Source organism: Phascolarctos cinereus, unplaced genomic scaffold, assembly GCF_003287225.1.
Source record: "Phascolarctos cinereus isolate Bilbo 61053 unplaced genomic scaffold, phaCin_HiC Scaffold_4;HRSCAF=312, whole genome shotgun sequence".
Lineage (NCBI taxonomy): Eukaryota > Metazoa > Chordata > Mammalia > Diprotodontia > Phascolarctidae > Phascolarctos > Phascolarctos cinereus.
The window spans coordinates 294852551-294872177 of NW_027555847.1; the positions used below are offsets into that span (position 1 = coordinate 294852551).

Here is a 19627-nt window from a genome sequence, read left to right on the forward strand (position 1 = left end):
TAATGCATTGTTGGTGGACTTGTGAACTAACCATTCTGGAGAGCAATTTGGAACTATGCCCAAAGGGCTATAAAAATGGGCATACCGTTTGATCCAGCAATACTACTCCTAGAGCTGTATCCAAAAGAGATCATACAAATGGGAAAAGGACCCACATGTACAAAAATATTTATAGCAGCTCTTTTTGTGGTGGCAAAGAATTGGAAATTGAGGGGATGTCTATCAATTGGAGAATGGCTGAACAAGTTGTGGTATATGAATGTAATGGGGATACAATTGTGCTATAAGAAATGATGAACAGGTAGACTTCAGAAAAACCTGGAAAGACTTGTATGGACTGATGCTGAATGAAGTGAACAGAACCAGGAAAACATTGTACACAGTAACAGCCATGTTGTGCGATGACTAACTTTGAGAGACTTAGCTCTTCTCAACAATGGAAGGATCTAAGCCATTTCCAAAAGTCTCATGATGGAAAAAGGTGTTCGCATCCAGAGAAAGAACTATAGAGTTTGAATGCAGATTGAAGCATACTATTTGCTTTTTTTTCCTTCTGTTTTGTTTTGTTTCTTCTTTCTTGTGGTTCCTTCTGTTGGTTCTTATTATTTTTTACAACATGACTAATGTGAAAATATGTTTAATAGGAATGTATATGTAGAGCCCATATCAGATAGCACACCGTCTTGGGAAGGGAGGGGGAGAAAATTAAAAACTCGAAAGCTTATGGAAGTGATTGCTGAAAACTAAAAATAAGTTAATTAATCAAAAAAATTAAAAAAAAATAGGGAAAGAAGAGGGGGAATGAGGAGAACCTGTAACTCTCTGCTGTGTTCTGCTCCTTTCCCTAGGGTTGCTTAGTCAAAAAAGGTGGAATTCTCAAGTATTCTTGACTCTTGAGGTTGGTTCTCTTTCCACAGTGATGTGCTAGCCCTTAGTTGTTAAGAGTAAAATAAAACCATATATGTGTATTCATAATGTGTATCTTTAATTAAGCAACTAATTACGTGAATTTTGTTAATGGATGAGAATGCATTAGGTTTTAATGTGTTTTTAACTTTCCCTCCACACAGATTATTACTAAATATGTATATGAGCTCTTGGAAAAGGATTGCAATTTGAAAAAAATCTCACTTCCAGTAAGTTATTTTTTTAAAGTTATTCCTTTTTATATTTTCATATGTAACTTTTATTTAAGAAAAGAAACTTATAGAAATCTTAATTTCCTATATTCAAATTTTAAGATTTTATCATATTTATGACACATAATTCAGAATAGGTTTTTTAAAGATACCTTCTAACATAATGTTACATTATTATCTTCGGGAAAAATAATACACCGTTAGGGTAAACTTACTCTGTGTACATTGTAATTGGATATTATCTTCTCTGATTGTTATAAAATGTGTGTGGGGTGTTCTGGTAATTCACTTTTATTATTCTTTAATCCAGAGATTCTCATCCTTTTAAAAGAATGATAGATACTCAGTGAACTTTTGGGCCACAATTTGTCCCTGTTCTTTTCAATTTGATTGGCACACGAATTTGTATATTTCGAAGGAACAGCCTAAGTTAAGAATCTTCTCTGTACTCTTCTTTGTCTTTAGAATGAAAATAATTTTGCATTCTCAGATAATTTTCTGATTTCTCCCCTTCCTTTTATATTTTTTCTTTATTTCTTCTCTTTTTCCCCACTTTCATTCCCCAGCTTTCCCCCCGGTTTTTATTTGATGTGCAGTACCAACTCTCACTTTTTGTCAGAATTGAATACTTTTCTGAAATTGTTGCACATTGTTGTGCTGCTGAGGAAAAGGTTTGAGAATCTCTTTTCTGTCTTGTAGAAAATCATGTATCTTTTAGATGTAAAATGAGGAAGTTGGCCTATATAGTATCTTGTCCTTTCTCACTAATATTTTAGGCCGTGACCATAAAAGCCCTAATAATAACAGCATTACTTGTGTGTATATAGTGCTTTACAATTTAAAAAGTACTCTTACATGTTTTTCTGATTTGGTCCTCACAGTAACCTTGTAAGACAGGCAGATATTATGAAATCTCTGCTACAGGTGAGGAAATTTAGTCCCAGTGAAGTCGAGTGACTTGCCCAAGATTGTATAGCTTCTAAGTTACAGAGCTGAGACTCAAATCTTTCTATTCTGAACCTAGGCTCTTTCCATTATACCAAACTAAGAAATGATGATTTTACTATGTCACTAACCTAGTACCCTTTTGGGTCGTTTTATTTTCATTAAATTTTAGTAATAGAATTAATAGAAATTAACAGAAATTTAACTTCTTTGTTAATTTTCAAAATTAATAATTTTAATAGCATATTACAAAGAAAAAGTTTTAGTATTAGAACACTAAGGTCTTGTCATGGACCCTCTTAAAATTGAGGGATGTGAGAATTTAATAACAATTGCTGCCTTTTCACCCCTAGATTTGATGGTACATTATAAACTCCCTTGGAAGAACTTGGTTTTATTCTCAGTAGGGCCCAAAAAACCTCAGAAACCCTTTAGCTAGTCATGTATATAACTATAAGCTTCAGTTTAATTCACAACTTTGTTCCTTTCTGAAATATGTGAAAACCAAGTTCCTTGTACACATGAAACACATTTGTTTTCCAACTAATCTCTCCAAACCTTCTTTTTGTTCACATTCCTCCCTCCAGTTTTAGATTTCTTGGCTTTGATTATCAGAGAGTAGGGCTAGATATTAAAGTTGCTCTCCTCACAGGTAATTCCAGATATTACCACCTTCTCTACTCTTCCCTTTCTTCCAGCTCAGCCTGTTCTTCTCAAGGAAGGGCTGGGAAAAATCACCAACCTACTCTTGTTTTCTCTCTCTTCCAATGTCCAGTTTTGCATGATTGAACTGTGTGTATGTATTCAAGTTTGGAGGTTTTCTGAGAACTTATCAGGATTTCAAGTCCTGATTTCTCTAGGTTTACCTTCCTTTTAGCTCGGCTGTTGCCAATATCCACAGTTTAGGACATTCAAATTTTCTTACACTAAATTAAATAATTTACTTAAAGGACTTCATGTTCATTGCTATCCCACCATAATGATTGAGCCCTTTAACAGTTCAGGAGTTAGGATTGGTGTAACCACTTTGAACTCTTACACATTTCTAATGTGCATTAAATGATATTGCTGGTATATATAATTATTAAAGTAAAATGAGTATTTGTAATTTTAAAAGAATTGACTCCTGAAGAAAATTCATAGACATTAATTTTTCACTAAATACAAACCAAATATTAATAGGTTTAATATCTAGAACTAGATAATAACTAGAACTAGAAATGACACCAAAATCTGATTTCTTGAATAAGTCTTCCTGGCTTAAAAAAACCCATTATTTTGTTTTTCTCCTGAGCTGATTGGTGAGCTTTTGTAGTGGGAGGTTTCTTCAACTTGAATAAGGTTTTGTGTGTATACACTGATGCTGGTTAGCAGACTCTCTGGCATAGCTTGTATCTTTTGTGTTAGATATTTAGATCTTTTTTCTCAGAAAAGCAGAACAGTTGGCTAAGAATCTTAATATTATTCCTTTCTCTAAAACTAGATTTAAACAATTTAGAGAGAAAATTTATTAATTATTCTTTAGATGGTGTTTTTTTGAGAACTTACAGAATTTAAAAATAAAAGGCATAAGAATGCCCCTAATAATTTTCACTTAAAAATTTACTGTATATTGTTGGTGATTTGTTTCTTGATTTCCCATTCCTACTTATAGTCTTCCCCAGTTGCATTTTTCCCCCCATCATCACCTGGTACTATGATGACCATGTTTCTAGTTAAATGAAAATTCTCAGTTGCCTTTTTAGCCTCTCAGTTCTGCTTGGATATTAACCAAACATCACAGTTGAGTAAAGTGAGGCCAAATGTCCCCCATCTCAGGGACTGAATAACACCACTTTTGCTCCATTTTCAGGCCCTGCTGGCTTGGATCATAAAGAGACCAGGGCTGGATATTGCACCCGGTCTCCTGAAAGGTAGTGTAGAGTATTGCCACTGGGCCAGTTGGCATGCTTTTCTAGTATGTTTTGATGCTGAACTAAGTTTATAAGAATGCAGTAAATATAGTGTTGCTTATGTGAAAGAACATGCATATTATCTTTGGAGTTAAATCCGTTGTGATTCATTGTGAGATTTCATATAGTTTGGTAATTCCAAAAGAAAAAATGACAATACTGCATGAAATGTTTTTCCCCCTCCATAATATATCACATACTAAATTTAAAAATCACCCTGGTTACCAATGAATAGACTAAAAAAAATGTATTTTTTTTTAAATTATGGAAATTTCTTGTCAGACTGAATGGAAGTTAGTGAAATACTAGCTGAAAAATATTAGAAATTTTAAATTTATTAACAGTTCACTTTGTGTTTGTACAGATTGTTGACTGAAATAAGGCAGCTAAACAACATGACTATAACATTTCATTCATTATATTATGTTCTGATGAAAAATCAGAATTAAGGTAGTTCAAAACAATTCAAAACTGAATCATTAACAGCTACAAATTGCTCTATGCAGTCTCATTGTGAGTAGAATAGTTATTTGAAGTTGATTTGCAAATAAAGTGAGGTTGTGCAAAAGAATGACCTTTATGTGCATTCCTTAGTGAAAGCTTTGTTTAATGAATTACCACTGTTTGAAGATGAATTGGTTTGGGAAAAAAGGTGAGGGGGGGGTGTTCCAAATTTAATTAGGTCAAGAAATGAAATTTTAAAAAACATTTTCATAAATAATAATATTTTATGTTTTAAAGTTAGCACAATTAAATTGTGTATAATAAGTAATTGTTAGCAAGTTTATTGGTTCAGAGTGCTGTATTAAACTGAGGGGGAAAATAAGTCTACTATCATCATCATTTCAAAATCATTTTCTTCTCCTTAAATCATGCATAAGTCATTTTTCATTTACTTTTAATTGTCTTAACTTCGTTAAATATTTTGTCTATCATCCTCTAGCTCTCCTTTACTCAACTAAAATTAATATGTGCATTTTGACTTGGTTACCTTCAAAAATCTTTTTGAGTAACATTTTAAATAGAACACAATTATATTTTTGCATTCTAAAGAAGGTTAACTGTATTTTGATGTTAAACTCTTTATTCTGGACTTTATAAACTCAGTATTATCAGTGTTTGACAAATTGATTCAAAGTCCTTTGCTGCCAAAAAACAAATTGACCAACTGTAGTAAAAAAAAGAAATGAGAAAATGAATGGTAGTTGGTGTTAGAGACAAGAACCTTATTGATAAATTCTTTTATTTTAGTAATTAGAAGCCTCACTGACTTTCATTAGAAGTTTATTGGTACTACAATTTTTACATATTTGATAAGGGAGTGGCTAGAAATGTCTCATTTAAAAATGTTGACTGATGTACAGTGTAAACTGACAGCTATGTTATTTTACAATTTGTTTTCTCATTGCCTTCTAATTCATGCTTCTGTTTTCTGTGTATAATATGCTTTTTGGTAGCAGTCGTTTTTATTTTATCTTCTTTTTTGTCCTTTGGTTTTTTTGTTATTTTCCATGTTTTCAGTCATATCCATTTTTATTATCTACTGTTGCTTGTTGTAGATATCTGATGCATGTAAAATTGATGTCATTTTGCTAAGCTTCATGCCTTTACTTCTGCACAGTTACTAATAATGAGACTATCATTATTTCCTTTTAATATTTCCCATATATTGAGTCCTTTACATTCAAATTGCTTTGTGATTATGCATTTATTAATCATCTTAATATGCTTTCTGAAGTAGGAAAGTTTTGTCTCCACTGGTGAGAGGAACATCATCTAACCTGATTGAAAAAATAACCTGCCTCTGAAGTCAGTGACAAAGCTTGGTTAGAGTTCTGTATCTACTAGTTGTCTTTTTAGACTATTGTACTGTTTTGATTCTTGGTATTTCCCCATGTGAGATAATGATAAGAAATCTTTAATATTTTAATACAGCCCAACATAAATAGTTGATATTTAAAAAATTTGTCTGTATAGGTACTGCACAATAAGAGCATCATTGAGAACTGATGAAATAATTTGAAGAGTGCAGAAGTTTGAAATAGAACTCAGTCTTCAACCTTTTCTTTTCTCTTTTCTTATCCTTTTTTTCTTTTGGTGTATGATGGTGGTGATAATAGCAACAAAAACTTGGAAACTAAGAGTATTTTTTGGCCTTTGCAGCTAAACTTTTCTAAAATTTTCTCGTAATAATTTATTAGTATTAATGAAGAAGTTTAAAAAAAATCATGTTATCCAACACATAAATCAACATTTTTTAGAGTTGAAACTTTCCATCAAATTGGGGTTGTGTTTTTTTTTTTGTATGGGGCATACCAGGTACCGTGATTCCTAAAGTCCACTTCTGTCTGAGTTTATTGTCATTTCAAAGCAGTAGTGTCTAGTGAACTTATAGGTAACCCTCACATCCCTCCGTTTCTGCTTGCTGTTATTTTTGAGCAGCACTTATGGAGGAAATCTGGGCTGGATATCACTGCTCCACAACAACAGAGCAAGAATTGGTGGTATAGATGGTGACACACTGAAGCTGGTTCATTCCCTAGCTGTCTTCCTGTTTAGTAGTCAGTGGCGTCAGACTATCCATCGAAACTGGAACTGGTTAGGGAGGGTATGAAGAAAAGAAGTAATATTCTTAGTAATAACTGTTGACATTTATATAATGTGTTAGAGTATACATAATATAATTTACAAAGTACTTTAAGTGCTTTATCTCATTTCTCACAACAATCTTGTGAGGTAGGTAATGAAGTATTATATCACTGACAGATAATATGAGAGTGAGGCTGAGAGAGGTTGTGGTCACACAATAAGTAAATGGGGGAAGAGTGATCAGAATTCAAACTCATGTCTTCTGACTTCAAATCCATTGTTCTTTCCACTACACTACACTCTAGGGTCAACTTCTATGTTAAATGCATATCAAAGCCTCAGATTATCTTTTCTTTTGGGTTGACTTATGTGTCACAATATAGTTCTCACAAGGCTGAGAAATTCCTTTTTAAAATTATCTTCTAACAAAATAGTTATCCTTCAGAGAATAGTAAGACTAGATGATATACCAGACATTTTATAAAAAGTGTTGAATATCATAAAATTATAGGTTAATATAATCATAGATAACTAATGAATAAATGCTTACAATAGAGTGGCTTATAATTTTGATTCATGAATTAATTACTACATATATAGGGAACAGGGAACAAAATTTGTGTACCTGGATATCATGGAAGAGAAGTATAGAAACCGTATTAGGTGACAGTCACCTTTTGGGAAGTTTTCAATAACTTTCTATTGTTCCTTTACGCATTAGTTATTGTTTCTAGCAAAAAAGATTCGTTTCCCCATCTACAAATATACTTCCAATTGGATCTTTTTTCTTGTAGGTTTAAATAAAGAACAACATTTAGAGTCTCACTTCCTTCTTCGTAACATCATACTAAAGTACTTCATTATGCCTTTCTTGTTTCTTAGTCTAAAAATGTAATTTAAATTTCAGATGAATGTTTTACATTGTAATTCATTTCACAGCTTTGTGATGTCAATATGATATGTGGGTATCTTTGTTTTGTAATTTATAATAACAGCCATTTTTATTTATGCAGAAACATAAAATTTGTACTCATTATTTAATTCTTTTTAATTACAGGTAGATGCTACTGAGAGTGAACCAAAGAATTTTATCTTTATGAGTGAGGATGCAATGACTAATCCAGACAAACTGATGGTTTTAATTCATGGTAGTGGTGTTGTCAGGGCAGGTCAATGGGCTAGAAAGCTTATTATAAATGAAGATCTGGACAGTGGCACACAGATACCTTATATTAAGAGAGCTATGGATGTAAGTGAAATTATTTCTTTTTTGATATTTTTAGTTCTGTTTTATTATGTATTAGTAATTACATTTTCAGTTGTATTCAGTTTCATGAAATGTGTGGGCTCAGAATTTTAACATGTACTGAAGTATATTTTAATCTTCAAATTGTAAGTTAGTTTTCTTACATGAAACATTGTATTAAGTTATCTTGTTGTTAAATAAAGAAAGAAAAATAAGGGAATAGGAGCCAAAAAATTTCTTTAGAAAGTTCCCCCTGCAATGAAGATTTGACATTCTGAATTTTTCTCATTTTTTTTCATCATATTCATCTCTTTGAAATACCAATCAATAAATACTTTTTCTGAACATCACTCATTTAAATGCAGCAAGCATATATTAAGTGCCAGACATTGTGCTTGATGCTGGAAATATAAAGAGAAAAATGAGACATTTCCTGCCCTCACAGAGTTTGCCTCTTACTAAGGGAGACAGAATCTATGCAGGTAAATACAAAATTGAAAATTAGTTTGGCAGTAAAGTCACTACAAGCTTTCATGAGTTGTTGTTTACTGGAGTTTAAAACTAAATAAATCTTATTCCTTGACAGAAAAATTCAGAACTAAATTTAGTATTGGTGTCCTTACTTTAAAAAAAAATATCCTTTTAGCATCTTAATTCATTTTTGCACAAGTCTCAAATAAAACACCTTTAGGAAATGACAAAGGAAAATAAAACTGTAAATTACATGTTTATCTAGTTATTCACCTGAAATCAACCTTTTAGAAGAGGTATTTATTGTAAAATTCAGGTATTTTCTTTGTATTACATTTAAGACTCTGTTGTTCCATTTTGTCATGCAGTTGTTATATCAGTATTTGTCTCCTTGTGTTTTACTGCTTCATTCATAAATTCTGTGAACCGTCAATTTTTTTTGGAAGCACAGAGTTTATTGTTATATGCGAAAGTAGGCATTTTCATAGAATACAGTGAAATTATATCCTGTTTAAAAGCTTTATTCTTAGAGCAAGAAAGTAATTTATTTCAGGACTATCATATACATCTGTGGGTCATATTTTATTGAGAATTGTATGGTGTTAATTTTCATCATGAAAATTGGATAGATATTTTTAAAGTAATATGCTTATTCTCCTTTGCATTAACTCTTAAATGTTAATGTCAGGATTCATTTTTAAAAGAACAGTTTTGTTTGGACAGTTTTACGGTTTGTACCAATATCTTGATTTGTCTGTCAACTTTTTTATTCATCACATAGAACAGATGGGTGAATGAATTTGGTTTTGATTTGACCAGTAAAAGTTGGTAACCAGGTAGCATTTTGAGACTAAATACCCTTTAATATTGAAGGGGCTTGTCGAAATACAATGTTTTTCATTCTGTGCTTTATTGTTACATTTTTTTTCTTTAAAATTTTTTTTTATTAATTTATTTTAATTTATCAGCAATCACTTCTATAAGCTTTTGAGTTTTAAATTTTTCTGTCCCTCCCTCCCTAAGACGACACACAATTTGATATAGGCTATGCATATATGTTCCTATTAAACACATTTTCACATTAGTGATGTTGTAAGTAAGAATTAGAACTAATAGGAGGAACCACCAGTATTGTTATACTTTTTTACATTTTGAAATGAATGCCATTATAGACAGATTCTTCCTTTGGATTTAAGTAAACTATTCTTTGTGAAATATGATATTTTTAAAAAAGTAGTACCTCATTTGGTAAAGGAAATCAAATATTTTTGACCTATTTTTTTTCGGAAAGGGAGAATCCTAAATGGTGATTTCATTAGTTTTGAAAACTTCTAATGTGGGAAATCCCTTCATTCATACAGATTAGCAACTTGTCTGTAATTTCTGGTCTTCACAGGTTGTTTGCTATGCTGAGAGAGTAGCAGTGCTTGAACTTGAGATTTTAGGACATGAAGGCTGCACTGTACTCGTTAACTACAATTTCTCTCATTTGATTTAATAATAAATGTACATTTGCTGGAGAACCGATAATTTGAATTTGCTTCCCATAGTAATTATTTATTTTCATATATACCCTTATTATTTTATACCATTCTGTATATCTTTTTTACTGTCTCATCATCTGTGTTCATGGGTTCTGCCATATTAAATTAGCGACACTTTTAAAAATTCATGTTTCTAAAATAAAGTATTTTGATTATATGCTTAAATTCACTTAGGTCTTTAAGCTATCATCAAAACTCAGGTGTGTCATTTCTTAATATACCTAGGTTGTAAGGATGAAATTTAGAGGATGACACAAACAGATTGTTCCCTTACCTTATCCTTTCTTCTTACTGAATAGCATACCAAATAGAAGAGAAGAAATGGTTTGTGTTGCTGAAGGGTCATAGCAATTCTTTCTGCTCAAAATGGTACTGGTGGTATACTTAGACCAATAGTAGTCCATTGTTTAGACAGTCCCTATGTTGTTTCGTAGGAATGCCTGGCAGCTCATGTATGATACCTTGGCAAAAGTAACAAATTATCAGAATATTGTCTTCTACTATTGATTTTTACAAACTGCATAGGTTGTTTACCATACTTGCCTTTGTCTCTTTTATTTTTTGTTTGGTAGCTTGTACATATATTGTCATTAGTTTGTAAGTTTAGGTCCCTGAGTTCACATTTAATGAGGCTGTTTCTTTTGTTTCAACTTGGAGTTAAAAAATTTCAGTTTATAAACCAGCAATTGTTGTTTATAAGGACTCTTCCTGAATAAAACTTTAAAAAAAATTATTTGAAAACTTAACAGGGTCCATAAGATGTTTACCTTGGCTTCACTGCATGACTATACCCTACAAAAATGATAAACAGTATGTAAAGTTTCATATCTAAAATAGATATTGCTCTGAAATAAATATTGCTTTGAAACTAGTCAGTATTGTCCGTATTTCATGGTAGTAATAATAATTCTAATTCCTTAAGTGTGAGTTTCTATTATATATTTTTTCTTTTCTTTTCTTTTTTTTTTGAGTAGGGGGCTATGTAGAATTGGGAGTGCTGAAATTAGGTTTATATAACCCAAGAATAAGGGAGATCTTTTGAGGTCATCCTATACAGACCTTTGTCAGCAGACATCCATAGCCCTTCTTAGCAAATCATTCTGATATTTAAGAATGTTTATAGCATATAATAAACTCTGAATATTTAAAAACCTGATTATTTAGGGTTTATTTAACCAAGCAGTTTATGAATTGTTCAAAATTGATTTTTTCCTCATCTAATCTCCCACTATTTAGGGGTCCTTTTGTTGTTTGTTTATAACTCTAGCAAGAGAGCAGGTGAAACCCAAGCCATTTTTCAATCATTTAGCCAACAAGTACATCCTTCTTAAATACTGATTTTATCTCTGAATCCTTAAATATCTTAACTTCTTATTAATTTTAGTACATTCCCTAGGAAAGAAACTATACTTTAAAAAAAACAACTCTTTTTTTCTCCTATATGTTAATTGCCATGGCTACTTACAAAATCTTTAAATAAATCACCCAATTAGTCATTTCTTTCTGGTTTTAACAAAAGGAACCATTTGAATCAAGAAGTTACAAAACATCGTATCTTACTATAAGAAATATAGCAAATTTCAGTATTGTTTATAAGAAAATTTGAAGCTTTAGGAGATGATCTTTTTATTGGAGCATTTGGTTAAAGAAATATTCTTCTACAGTCTTTTGGAGATCATTGTAATGGGAATTAACTTGTAGTTTAGCTATGTTGGCGATTCCAAAACTCATTTATAGCCTTTTTGCCTTTTATGTCTTATATTTTTCATAGCAAAATGAAGATTAGCTTTTATGCATTAATGCTTATGTACTTGCTTTATAATTTGTTAGATTTTCTTACCTTTTTCACACAAATTTGCAATTCAGTGAATTGTTAAATAATAGACACTTTCTTTCAAAAAAAGTTGTTGGAGTCATTAGAGGTTGTTACAAAGGAATAGAGAATGAGGAATTTTTGCCACTATTCTGAGTTAATGTATTCTTTTTGGCATCTACCTCTTAAGTCTAAATCTCTATATCCAAAGTCGTTCCTAGAGTGAATGCAAGATCATTTTGTTCTAAGTAATGAAGAAATCAGGATTTAAGGTGATCATGTGGAAATTTCAGCAGAATTCTATGGATCAAATATGAATGCTGAGTAAGAAAATAGAAGTACTTATTCTTTTGTGTATGGGGCATTTCCCTTGCCATTACTAACTACAGGGCTAGTACACAGAAAAGTCAAATAATAATTTAAATCAAAGTTAAATAATTACACTTATATAGTGCCAAGAATATGTTGGATATGATATGGAAGACATGTTTCATGATCAGGAGTCATAAAAACTGGCAAATTCCTTAGATTCTTTTAAATCTAATCTGGTTCAAATGAATAATAGGTTTCAAAATATAGTGATTTTTAATAGCTGTCAGAAAGAATTTATTCAATGGTTACATGGGTTCTTTAGTAATAGTCTAGTATTGACTTAACCATTCCCAAAGATAAATTGATGGATACCTACATGTGTATATACATGTATATGTGTATTTTGGTAAATATATTTGCATGTGCAAAGATATGTATATGTGTGTGTATGTATATGTATATAAACTTAAGAATATGAACCTCTAAACATCTTTAAAAATTGGATTTATACTGTGTTTAAGAACAGTCAATTTAAACTAATTTAAGAAACCTATGAAAATATTTGATATGATGAAAAATTTCTGCTTAAAACATAGGGTACTTACAAAATCTTAGAACTGGATCATTTTAACTGTGGGTTGAAAGAGCTCAACAATTCAAAATTTAAAAAAAATTAATCTTAACTAATAACAAATGTTGATTAAAGAAAATAGAAGTTATTTCATAATAGAGTTCATAGAAGATTGTTCAAGACATGAATCCCAGAAAAGGTTAAAAGCTTAGCATGTTACTGAACTGACAGGGTATATAAACCCACAGCAGCCCCTATGCCAGTGAAGGAAAACAATGAGATGACAGCTTTTGTGTTTGGAGAGAGGTTGTTAACGACAGCTTATTCCTTTATGATTTCAACTCTTGACAGAAGACAGGTCTGCTTGTTGCATCATGGCAGATGTATCATTACCTTCTGGCCCTGTCATGAGTGAATTGGAAAAAACCCACTTGCAGTTCTGAAAATCCAATTACTTTCAGGAATTTTGGGTACCATTTCTAAGCCAGATGTGAATAAGCCTTTCTGTGATAACTGTTGGCCTCTCCTTATCCATCATTGTTCTATACTATTGATTTGAATGAATTTTGCAATGAATTTTGAGCTAATTAAGTGTATGTTTAGAATCTTTTTTTAGTATATTGTAGGTTATAATAGCTTATATAGCACCATTTGTTAAATTATTCCCCCGACACTGACCTAACTGATAACATTAATATAAGCCTTTTCTTAGTACATGACTTGAGATGAAGATTTTAAGAGAAGAATAAGCTCTTTTAACTAACAAGTGCAGGAAGAGAAGAGAGCCATGCTTAATATTAAAGTGTTTAGGATAATTTTTAAATGAAAATGTTGCCCTATAGTTATTACATATATTTTTATAGTTTTCTATTATATGCATATCCAAATTATACCTTTTCCCCTCTAACTTATTGGATACCTAGAAGTGACTCTGGAGAGTTAGAAAAGAGAAGGAGGGGGGTGTGGATTTTTGAAAGTATGTCAAAAGCCTTGGGGTTTGCATAGTATGATCAGAATTTCAATGGAGGTTGAGATGAGTTTAAATGCATAGACGGTGAACAAAAAAAATCTTGTTTAATTTCTGTCATGTTGTTCTTTTTTTAGTCACTCTGATGTCTTTTTCAAATCTGCTTTACTCTTGAGCTTTGTGCTACTATATCCAAGATCTGGGTTTTTCTTCTTTGTATTTCGTTTTAACTGCTGATCCCTTTTCTGTGGTGTTGCTTCCTTTAATATCAGCTGAAGCGGTCTGAATTGCTGAATCAAAGCTGTTTTGGAAGAGAGACAGTGTTTAAGATTGTGCAGGGTGAGATTCTCTGGGTAGAAGGTAACACTTCCTGCAGTTATAATCAATGCACTTGACACTTTCAAAGGCAGGAGAAGCCATGACTTGCTCAGGGGTTAAACTTTTTAAATAACTTCCCTAGGGAAAAATGCCATCAATAAAATGGAATAATTAGTTGAAGATTCTTGGGTAGCCTAGGTTTATAAAGAAAAGATTCGAGAATAGGTCAGGTTTGCATTTACACTCTTGCTTTTCTTTTCCTTTTTTTTTTAAGCCTTTATGCTTCTGTTTAAATTTCATATAGCTCTTAAAACTCAGTCATTTCTAGTATTTTTTGAGTATCTGATTTACATAATTGAATACTTTAGTTTGTGGAGAACTATAAAGGTGAGGATACAGTTCTTTTAAAACTAATAGGAAGTAATTAGTTGAATCTAAACTTATAAAAATCAGAGGTGTACCAAATCATGAAAATAGCTATTTTATTAATAAAGACTGAGACTCTTAGCCTAACTCAATAGTATGGCCAATAGCTTATATTCTTATAAGGTTTAAAAATAAATATGTAGTATTTTAAAGAGTGTGGTTGTCACAGAAAGTAAATTTATAACACAAAATTATAGTAGCATTCCAGGGAAGTTATTCACTTGCTTTTTGTATGCTCTTTTACATTATATACATATGATTTGTCAAAAAACATATTTTAATTACAAATTCTAATTGAAAGAATATTTTCTATATAGAGCATAAATACTAGTGCTATTATTATACACCATTGCTTTTAGTTCGAAAAAAGTTCTATTTTGTAAATGTACTGCTTTGTAATTTTTGCAGGGTTTGCAGCTTACATTTTCTTTAAGTAAAAGTCACTCCAGATGATAATTCTGGACAGAAACAACATATGACTATCTAGATTAAGGAAATATTATCTATTTAGCATCAGTAATTTATGATAATTAAAATCCTCAGAAATCTAATAAGGAACTTTTAAAGTTAATTCAGTATATGCACTAAAACTAATTTATGTTTTATGTAATTTTTTGAAACATAGTTATTCATCTCTGCTTTTTTAGCTATTGTATAACTGACATCTATATTAGTGCTTTAAGATTTTAAAAATGCTTTATATACATTATCTTATTTGAACCTTACAACAGATCTATAGTAATACAGATAGATAGATACATAGATACATACATGCATACATGTGTGTGTATAAAATGTTGTATTGATACCTTTTATTTTTATATTATAGTCATTTCTGAAAATATACCTATCCCTTCCCCTCTACTTCAGGATTGAACCATTGCTTACAGTATAATATTATAAGGAAAATGTAATGAGAAAAACCAGGTATAGTTACTGTATTTGACAACATAAACAGCATTCTGTTCCATTGTCTCTCAGCTCTCAACAAAGAGAAGGGAGATTTGTTTTACTTCATGTTCTCTAGGACCATGATCACTTCTTCAGTCACTCTTTTTGCTTTAAATTTTTGAGTTGTACTTAATTTTGGTGATTTTTGCATTTATGTAATTGTAGGTATAGAAATTGTTATTTTGGCTTTGCTTATTTTACTTTGGATTGGTTCATACAAATTTTTTTCATTCTTCTCTGCATTCATAGGATCATAGATTTAGAGCTGGAAGGGACCTTAGAGTCGTCTCTTCCAACCTTTTCATTTTACAGATGAGAAAGCTGTGATTTGCCCAAGGTCATGTAGTAAGTAACAGAGCCAGCATTTGAACCCAAGTCCAAAGACTCCAAATCCAGTTAGCAGTTATGTCCTTTCCACTCCACAACTCTGCATCCCTTTGTTTCCCATTTCTTATTGCAAAATAATATGCCATTACATTCAAATGCCACAGCTCGTTTCAGTCATTTCCTAATTGATTTACATCCTTTTTTTTTTTTGCTGTTTTTTTGTTTGTTTCCACAGAGAGTGTACTCTAAATATTTTGGTATATATTGGAACTTTATTTTTGTCTATGACATCCTTAAAGTACATATCCAGTATTGGGATTCCTTGTTTTAAGGTGTGAACAGTTTGGTAATTTTTTTTCTTATCTAATTCCAAAAGAATATTCAGAGCAGTGGGACCAATTCACAGCTTCACTGGTAATGCATATCTGTTTTCTCATAGCCTTTCCAACAATGGCTGATTCCATTTTATGTCATCTTTGCCAGTTTCTTTTTTAAATTGTGGATTGTTTTACTCATTTTGGTACTTAGAACAATCCATTTTTTTCTCTTTCTCATCTCTCCCACTCCTCTGGAGTAAGAAAAGAAAAAGAAAACACTTATGATGATTGTGTGTAATCAGACAAAACAGTCCCCATATTGGCTATGTTAAAAAAAAATATTGCAATCTGCACCCTGAGTTTATTACCTTTTTACCAGGAGACGGATTGGTTGTTCCTTTTAACAATATTGATGTTAAAATTATTCTTCTGATTCTGCTCACTTTCCCATCAATTTATGTAAGTCTTTCAGGTTCCTCTGATACTGCCTTTTTCTTCATTTATTATAATACAATAGCATTCCGTTACATTCTTATACCCTAATTTGTTCAGCCATTTTCTAATTGATGGACATCTCCCTTAATTTCCAGTTCTTTGGCATCACAGAAGAGCTGCTAGAAATATATTTTTTTTAACATGTAGTTCCTTTTCCTCTTGCTTTGATCTCATTGAGGCATAGGCCTGGTAATGGTATCAATCTTTCCCAATTAATTTCCAGGGTGTGAAGTGAACTCTTAGTTGTTTTAATTAGCTAGCATTTCTCTTACAAGTAGTTAAGTATAGCATGTTTTGAAATACTAAATTATAATTAGCAATTCTTCTTGTGAAAACTGTTCATATCATTTGACTATCAATTGGGGTATTGCTTTTGAAATTTTACATTGGGTCATTTCTCTATATGACTTGACTATCAAACTTTTATTAGTGATGTTTATTGCAAATTTTGGCAATTTTTTTTTTGCACTCTAGCATTTCATGTATTGTCTTCTCAGTGATTTTGTTCATGTAAATATGTAACACATATTGTAATCCCTATTTTATAGATTAGGCAGCTGAAGCTCAGTGAGGGGGGAGTGATTTATCCATGGTTCCAACAATTAAGTGTCAGAGAAGAGGTCCTTAATTAGTGGGGTCATATCTTTCTGACTCCTAAGTCCAGGACTCTTTTAACTATGCCAACCTGTGTCTCTTAGATAATTTAATGTTTTTCCTAGGTATATGAATGGCGTGACCTAAGAAAAGTTGAGAACAGAGCCATGAACAGGCTTACTTGAGGCCATATAGCAGATTGTTCCCCCAAAGTTAACAGAAAATGTCAATATAATCCCCTAGTATGTTTATTGATGCTTTTATATTCATACCTCACCACCTCTTAGGATATAGGCTTGTTTCATTTTCTTTGTGGTTCTTAATCAAAATTAGCTATATCTGTTAAGAGGTACCCATTAGAATGAGTATATAATATGTAGAAGCTAGAGATACTTTCACCTTATAATAGGGCTAATTATTAATAAATATAACACATTGATAAATAAAGATGATAATACTAAGTACTTATAAATGCATAATGTTGTATCAGCTGAGTGAGAATGTGTTCTGAGGTGGCAAAGCACAGTATACTCCTAATTGTATTTAGAGCTTTAGGATACGTATTTAGTATTCAGGCTTTAATATTTAATATTATATTGTGTTAAGTACAATATGTTTTTTCAAAAAGTGAAAAAAAAGATTTCTAGTTTTTCTGTCCTAGAGGATCCTTTAAGAGAAAAAAATTGTTCAACCTAAGTAAAGTCATGTGTGACCTTATGGGATCTCAGTTGAATATGTGTTTGTTAACAAGAGAAAAAAATTGCACGGTTATTCAGGAAATTTAGGTGAGATCTTATATGATCACATATGACTCTATGTTCTGTAATTTTTTCTGTTTTAGAATTAGGACAACAGTCTCATCATGAAGATTTATATTTGCTAAACTTATTTACATTTTCTATTTTCTTTAGTGTGACCTTTCCAAGTATTTGAATGGGGTGTAATTTAAAAAAAAATTTTTTTTAAGGGATCGTATATAAGGTTGTACATTTAAAAACAATTCCTTTATGGCAAAATGACTTTTAAATGGCCTGTCATCTTAGTTGATAAATGGAGATTTTAAATATTCAAGATCAGTTCAGTAATTTAGGATACTGATAATTTATATATGTGTATATGTTTATCATAGTGCAGCTTGAGCATATGTTATTCACAAAAAGTACTTTATAATAAAAAATCAATTGACAAATAAGGATTAATTGATTATTTTTTATGCATGTTATTAAAACATTTCTCTCTTTTGAAATGGATATGTGTGTATGTGCAAATACACGTGGATGTTATGATTCCAAATTGCCAACACAGTGTTGATTTTTTTTTAAATGAACCATTACTTAAAAGAGTTATCAATTCAGTAGGGAAATGAGTCCTTGCTTATTCATACCATGAGCTGCATATTTGAATAAAATTATCTTTTGCTTACTATGAATTGGACTTAAAATATTTGAGAGAATATTCATGCACAGAAATGCATGTCAAGAATTTTTTGTTAATTCTTTAAATAGTTCAACATAGTTCTTAGTTTGCGTTTTCTGTAATAGTAAGGAAATAAGTTTTTCATGGAGCTTTTCATGCAAATTTACTTGGAATTATCTTTTGAAAATATGCAGCCTTTTGAATATCATATGTTGTTTTTGATCAAAAACTTTAAAAAGTTAAATAGTTCTATCAGAATCAACTAAAACTGTTAGTAATTGTCTTTTTTTTCTTGAAATTAACAAATGATAACATCAGAACCTCACTAGTGAGGTGTGCAGTAGGTCATTTGCTGCTGCAAGGCATTTTCTCTCCCTCCAGGATGCTCTTGTTTAGTTTCCCTTCACTTTCTGCCTGTGGCACTGTGTGGTGAAATTCAGACATGTTCTTCCCCTCCAAGGAATCTCTAGGGTGGAGAATAACTTATACAAAATTAATAAATGGTGTTGCTTTTTCATTATCACCCATCTAAGGCAATTTGCAATGTTCCCTTTCTAAAAAAAAAATTGGGTTGCATAGAATGCACTTTCAGCAGCACATTAACAGATTGAAAACTATATACTCTTAGTTTTAAGGGAAAAAATATATTTGGGCATATCAAATGGACCAGAAATGATTAAGAAATAATTCCTGACACAATTTTTTCACAACATTTACTCCTTTCAGTTTTGTCATATCAAAAACAAACCATTAAATTGATCAGAACTTAATATTACTAATGAAAAATACAAAAGTTGTAGTTCCTTCCATTTTAGGTATCTGAAATGTTGGTTATTTCTCTAAATTAAGCTCCCATTCTGTTGTATTACTAGAGGTGAGGAATCATTTATTTGTTGGTAACTTAGAAATTTCATTTCAGTAGTCTAGGTGAATCCTTTTGCTTAGTTGTATTTTATTGTAACATTTTTGAAACTGTTCTTGAGAGAAAAATTAGCATGGATAGCTTTAATCTGCTATATTGTACACTATTTGATGCCTTAGTCTTCACAGTGCTATAGGCAGTGAGATTTAAGATTGATTTTGAGAGGAGAATGGATAATAAATCTTGAGTGTAAATAATTGCTGGTCCATGAGGGAAAACAACTTAAAGCTGCATTTCAATTTTTGGAGAGTGATTAGTTTTAATTGCTTTTCTATCAGTCTGAAGTTTTGTGAACTTTGTATTGCCCCATGC

At 31.3% G+C, this 19627-nt stretch overlaps 1 protein-coding gene across 10 annotated transcripts in view; it reads left to right on the top strand.

Annotated features, from left to right (window-relative positions):
• ARB2A (ARB2 cotranscriptional regulator A) overlaps window positions 1–19627 on the top strand; it is a 484742-nt gene that overhangs the window by 112549 nt on the left and 352566 nt on the right. For 8 of the 10 annotated variants that reach the window (XM_078153129.1, XM_078153135.1, XM_021008513.2 and 5 more), the window contains 2 exons: window positions 1071–1136; window positions 7683–7874. The exons of 1 other annotated variant lie outside the window; for it this stretch is intronic. In XM_078153129.1, coding sequence (XP_078009255.1) covers window positions 1071–1136; window positions 7683–7874 — 258 coding nt within the window. The remainder of the gene's footprint in view (window positions 1–1070; window positions 1137–7682; window positions 7875–19627) is intronic. One more of the 10 variants, XM_078153132.1, reaches the window with a different exon arrangement.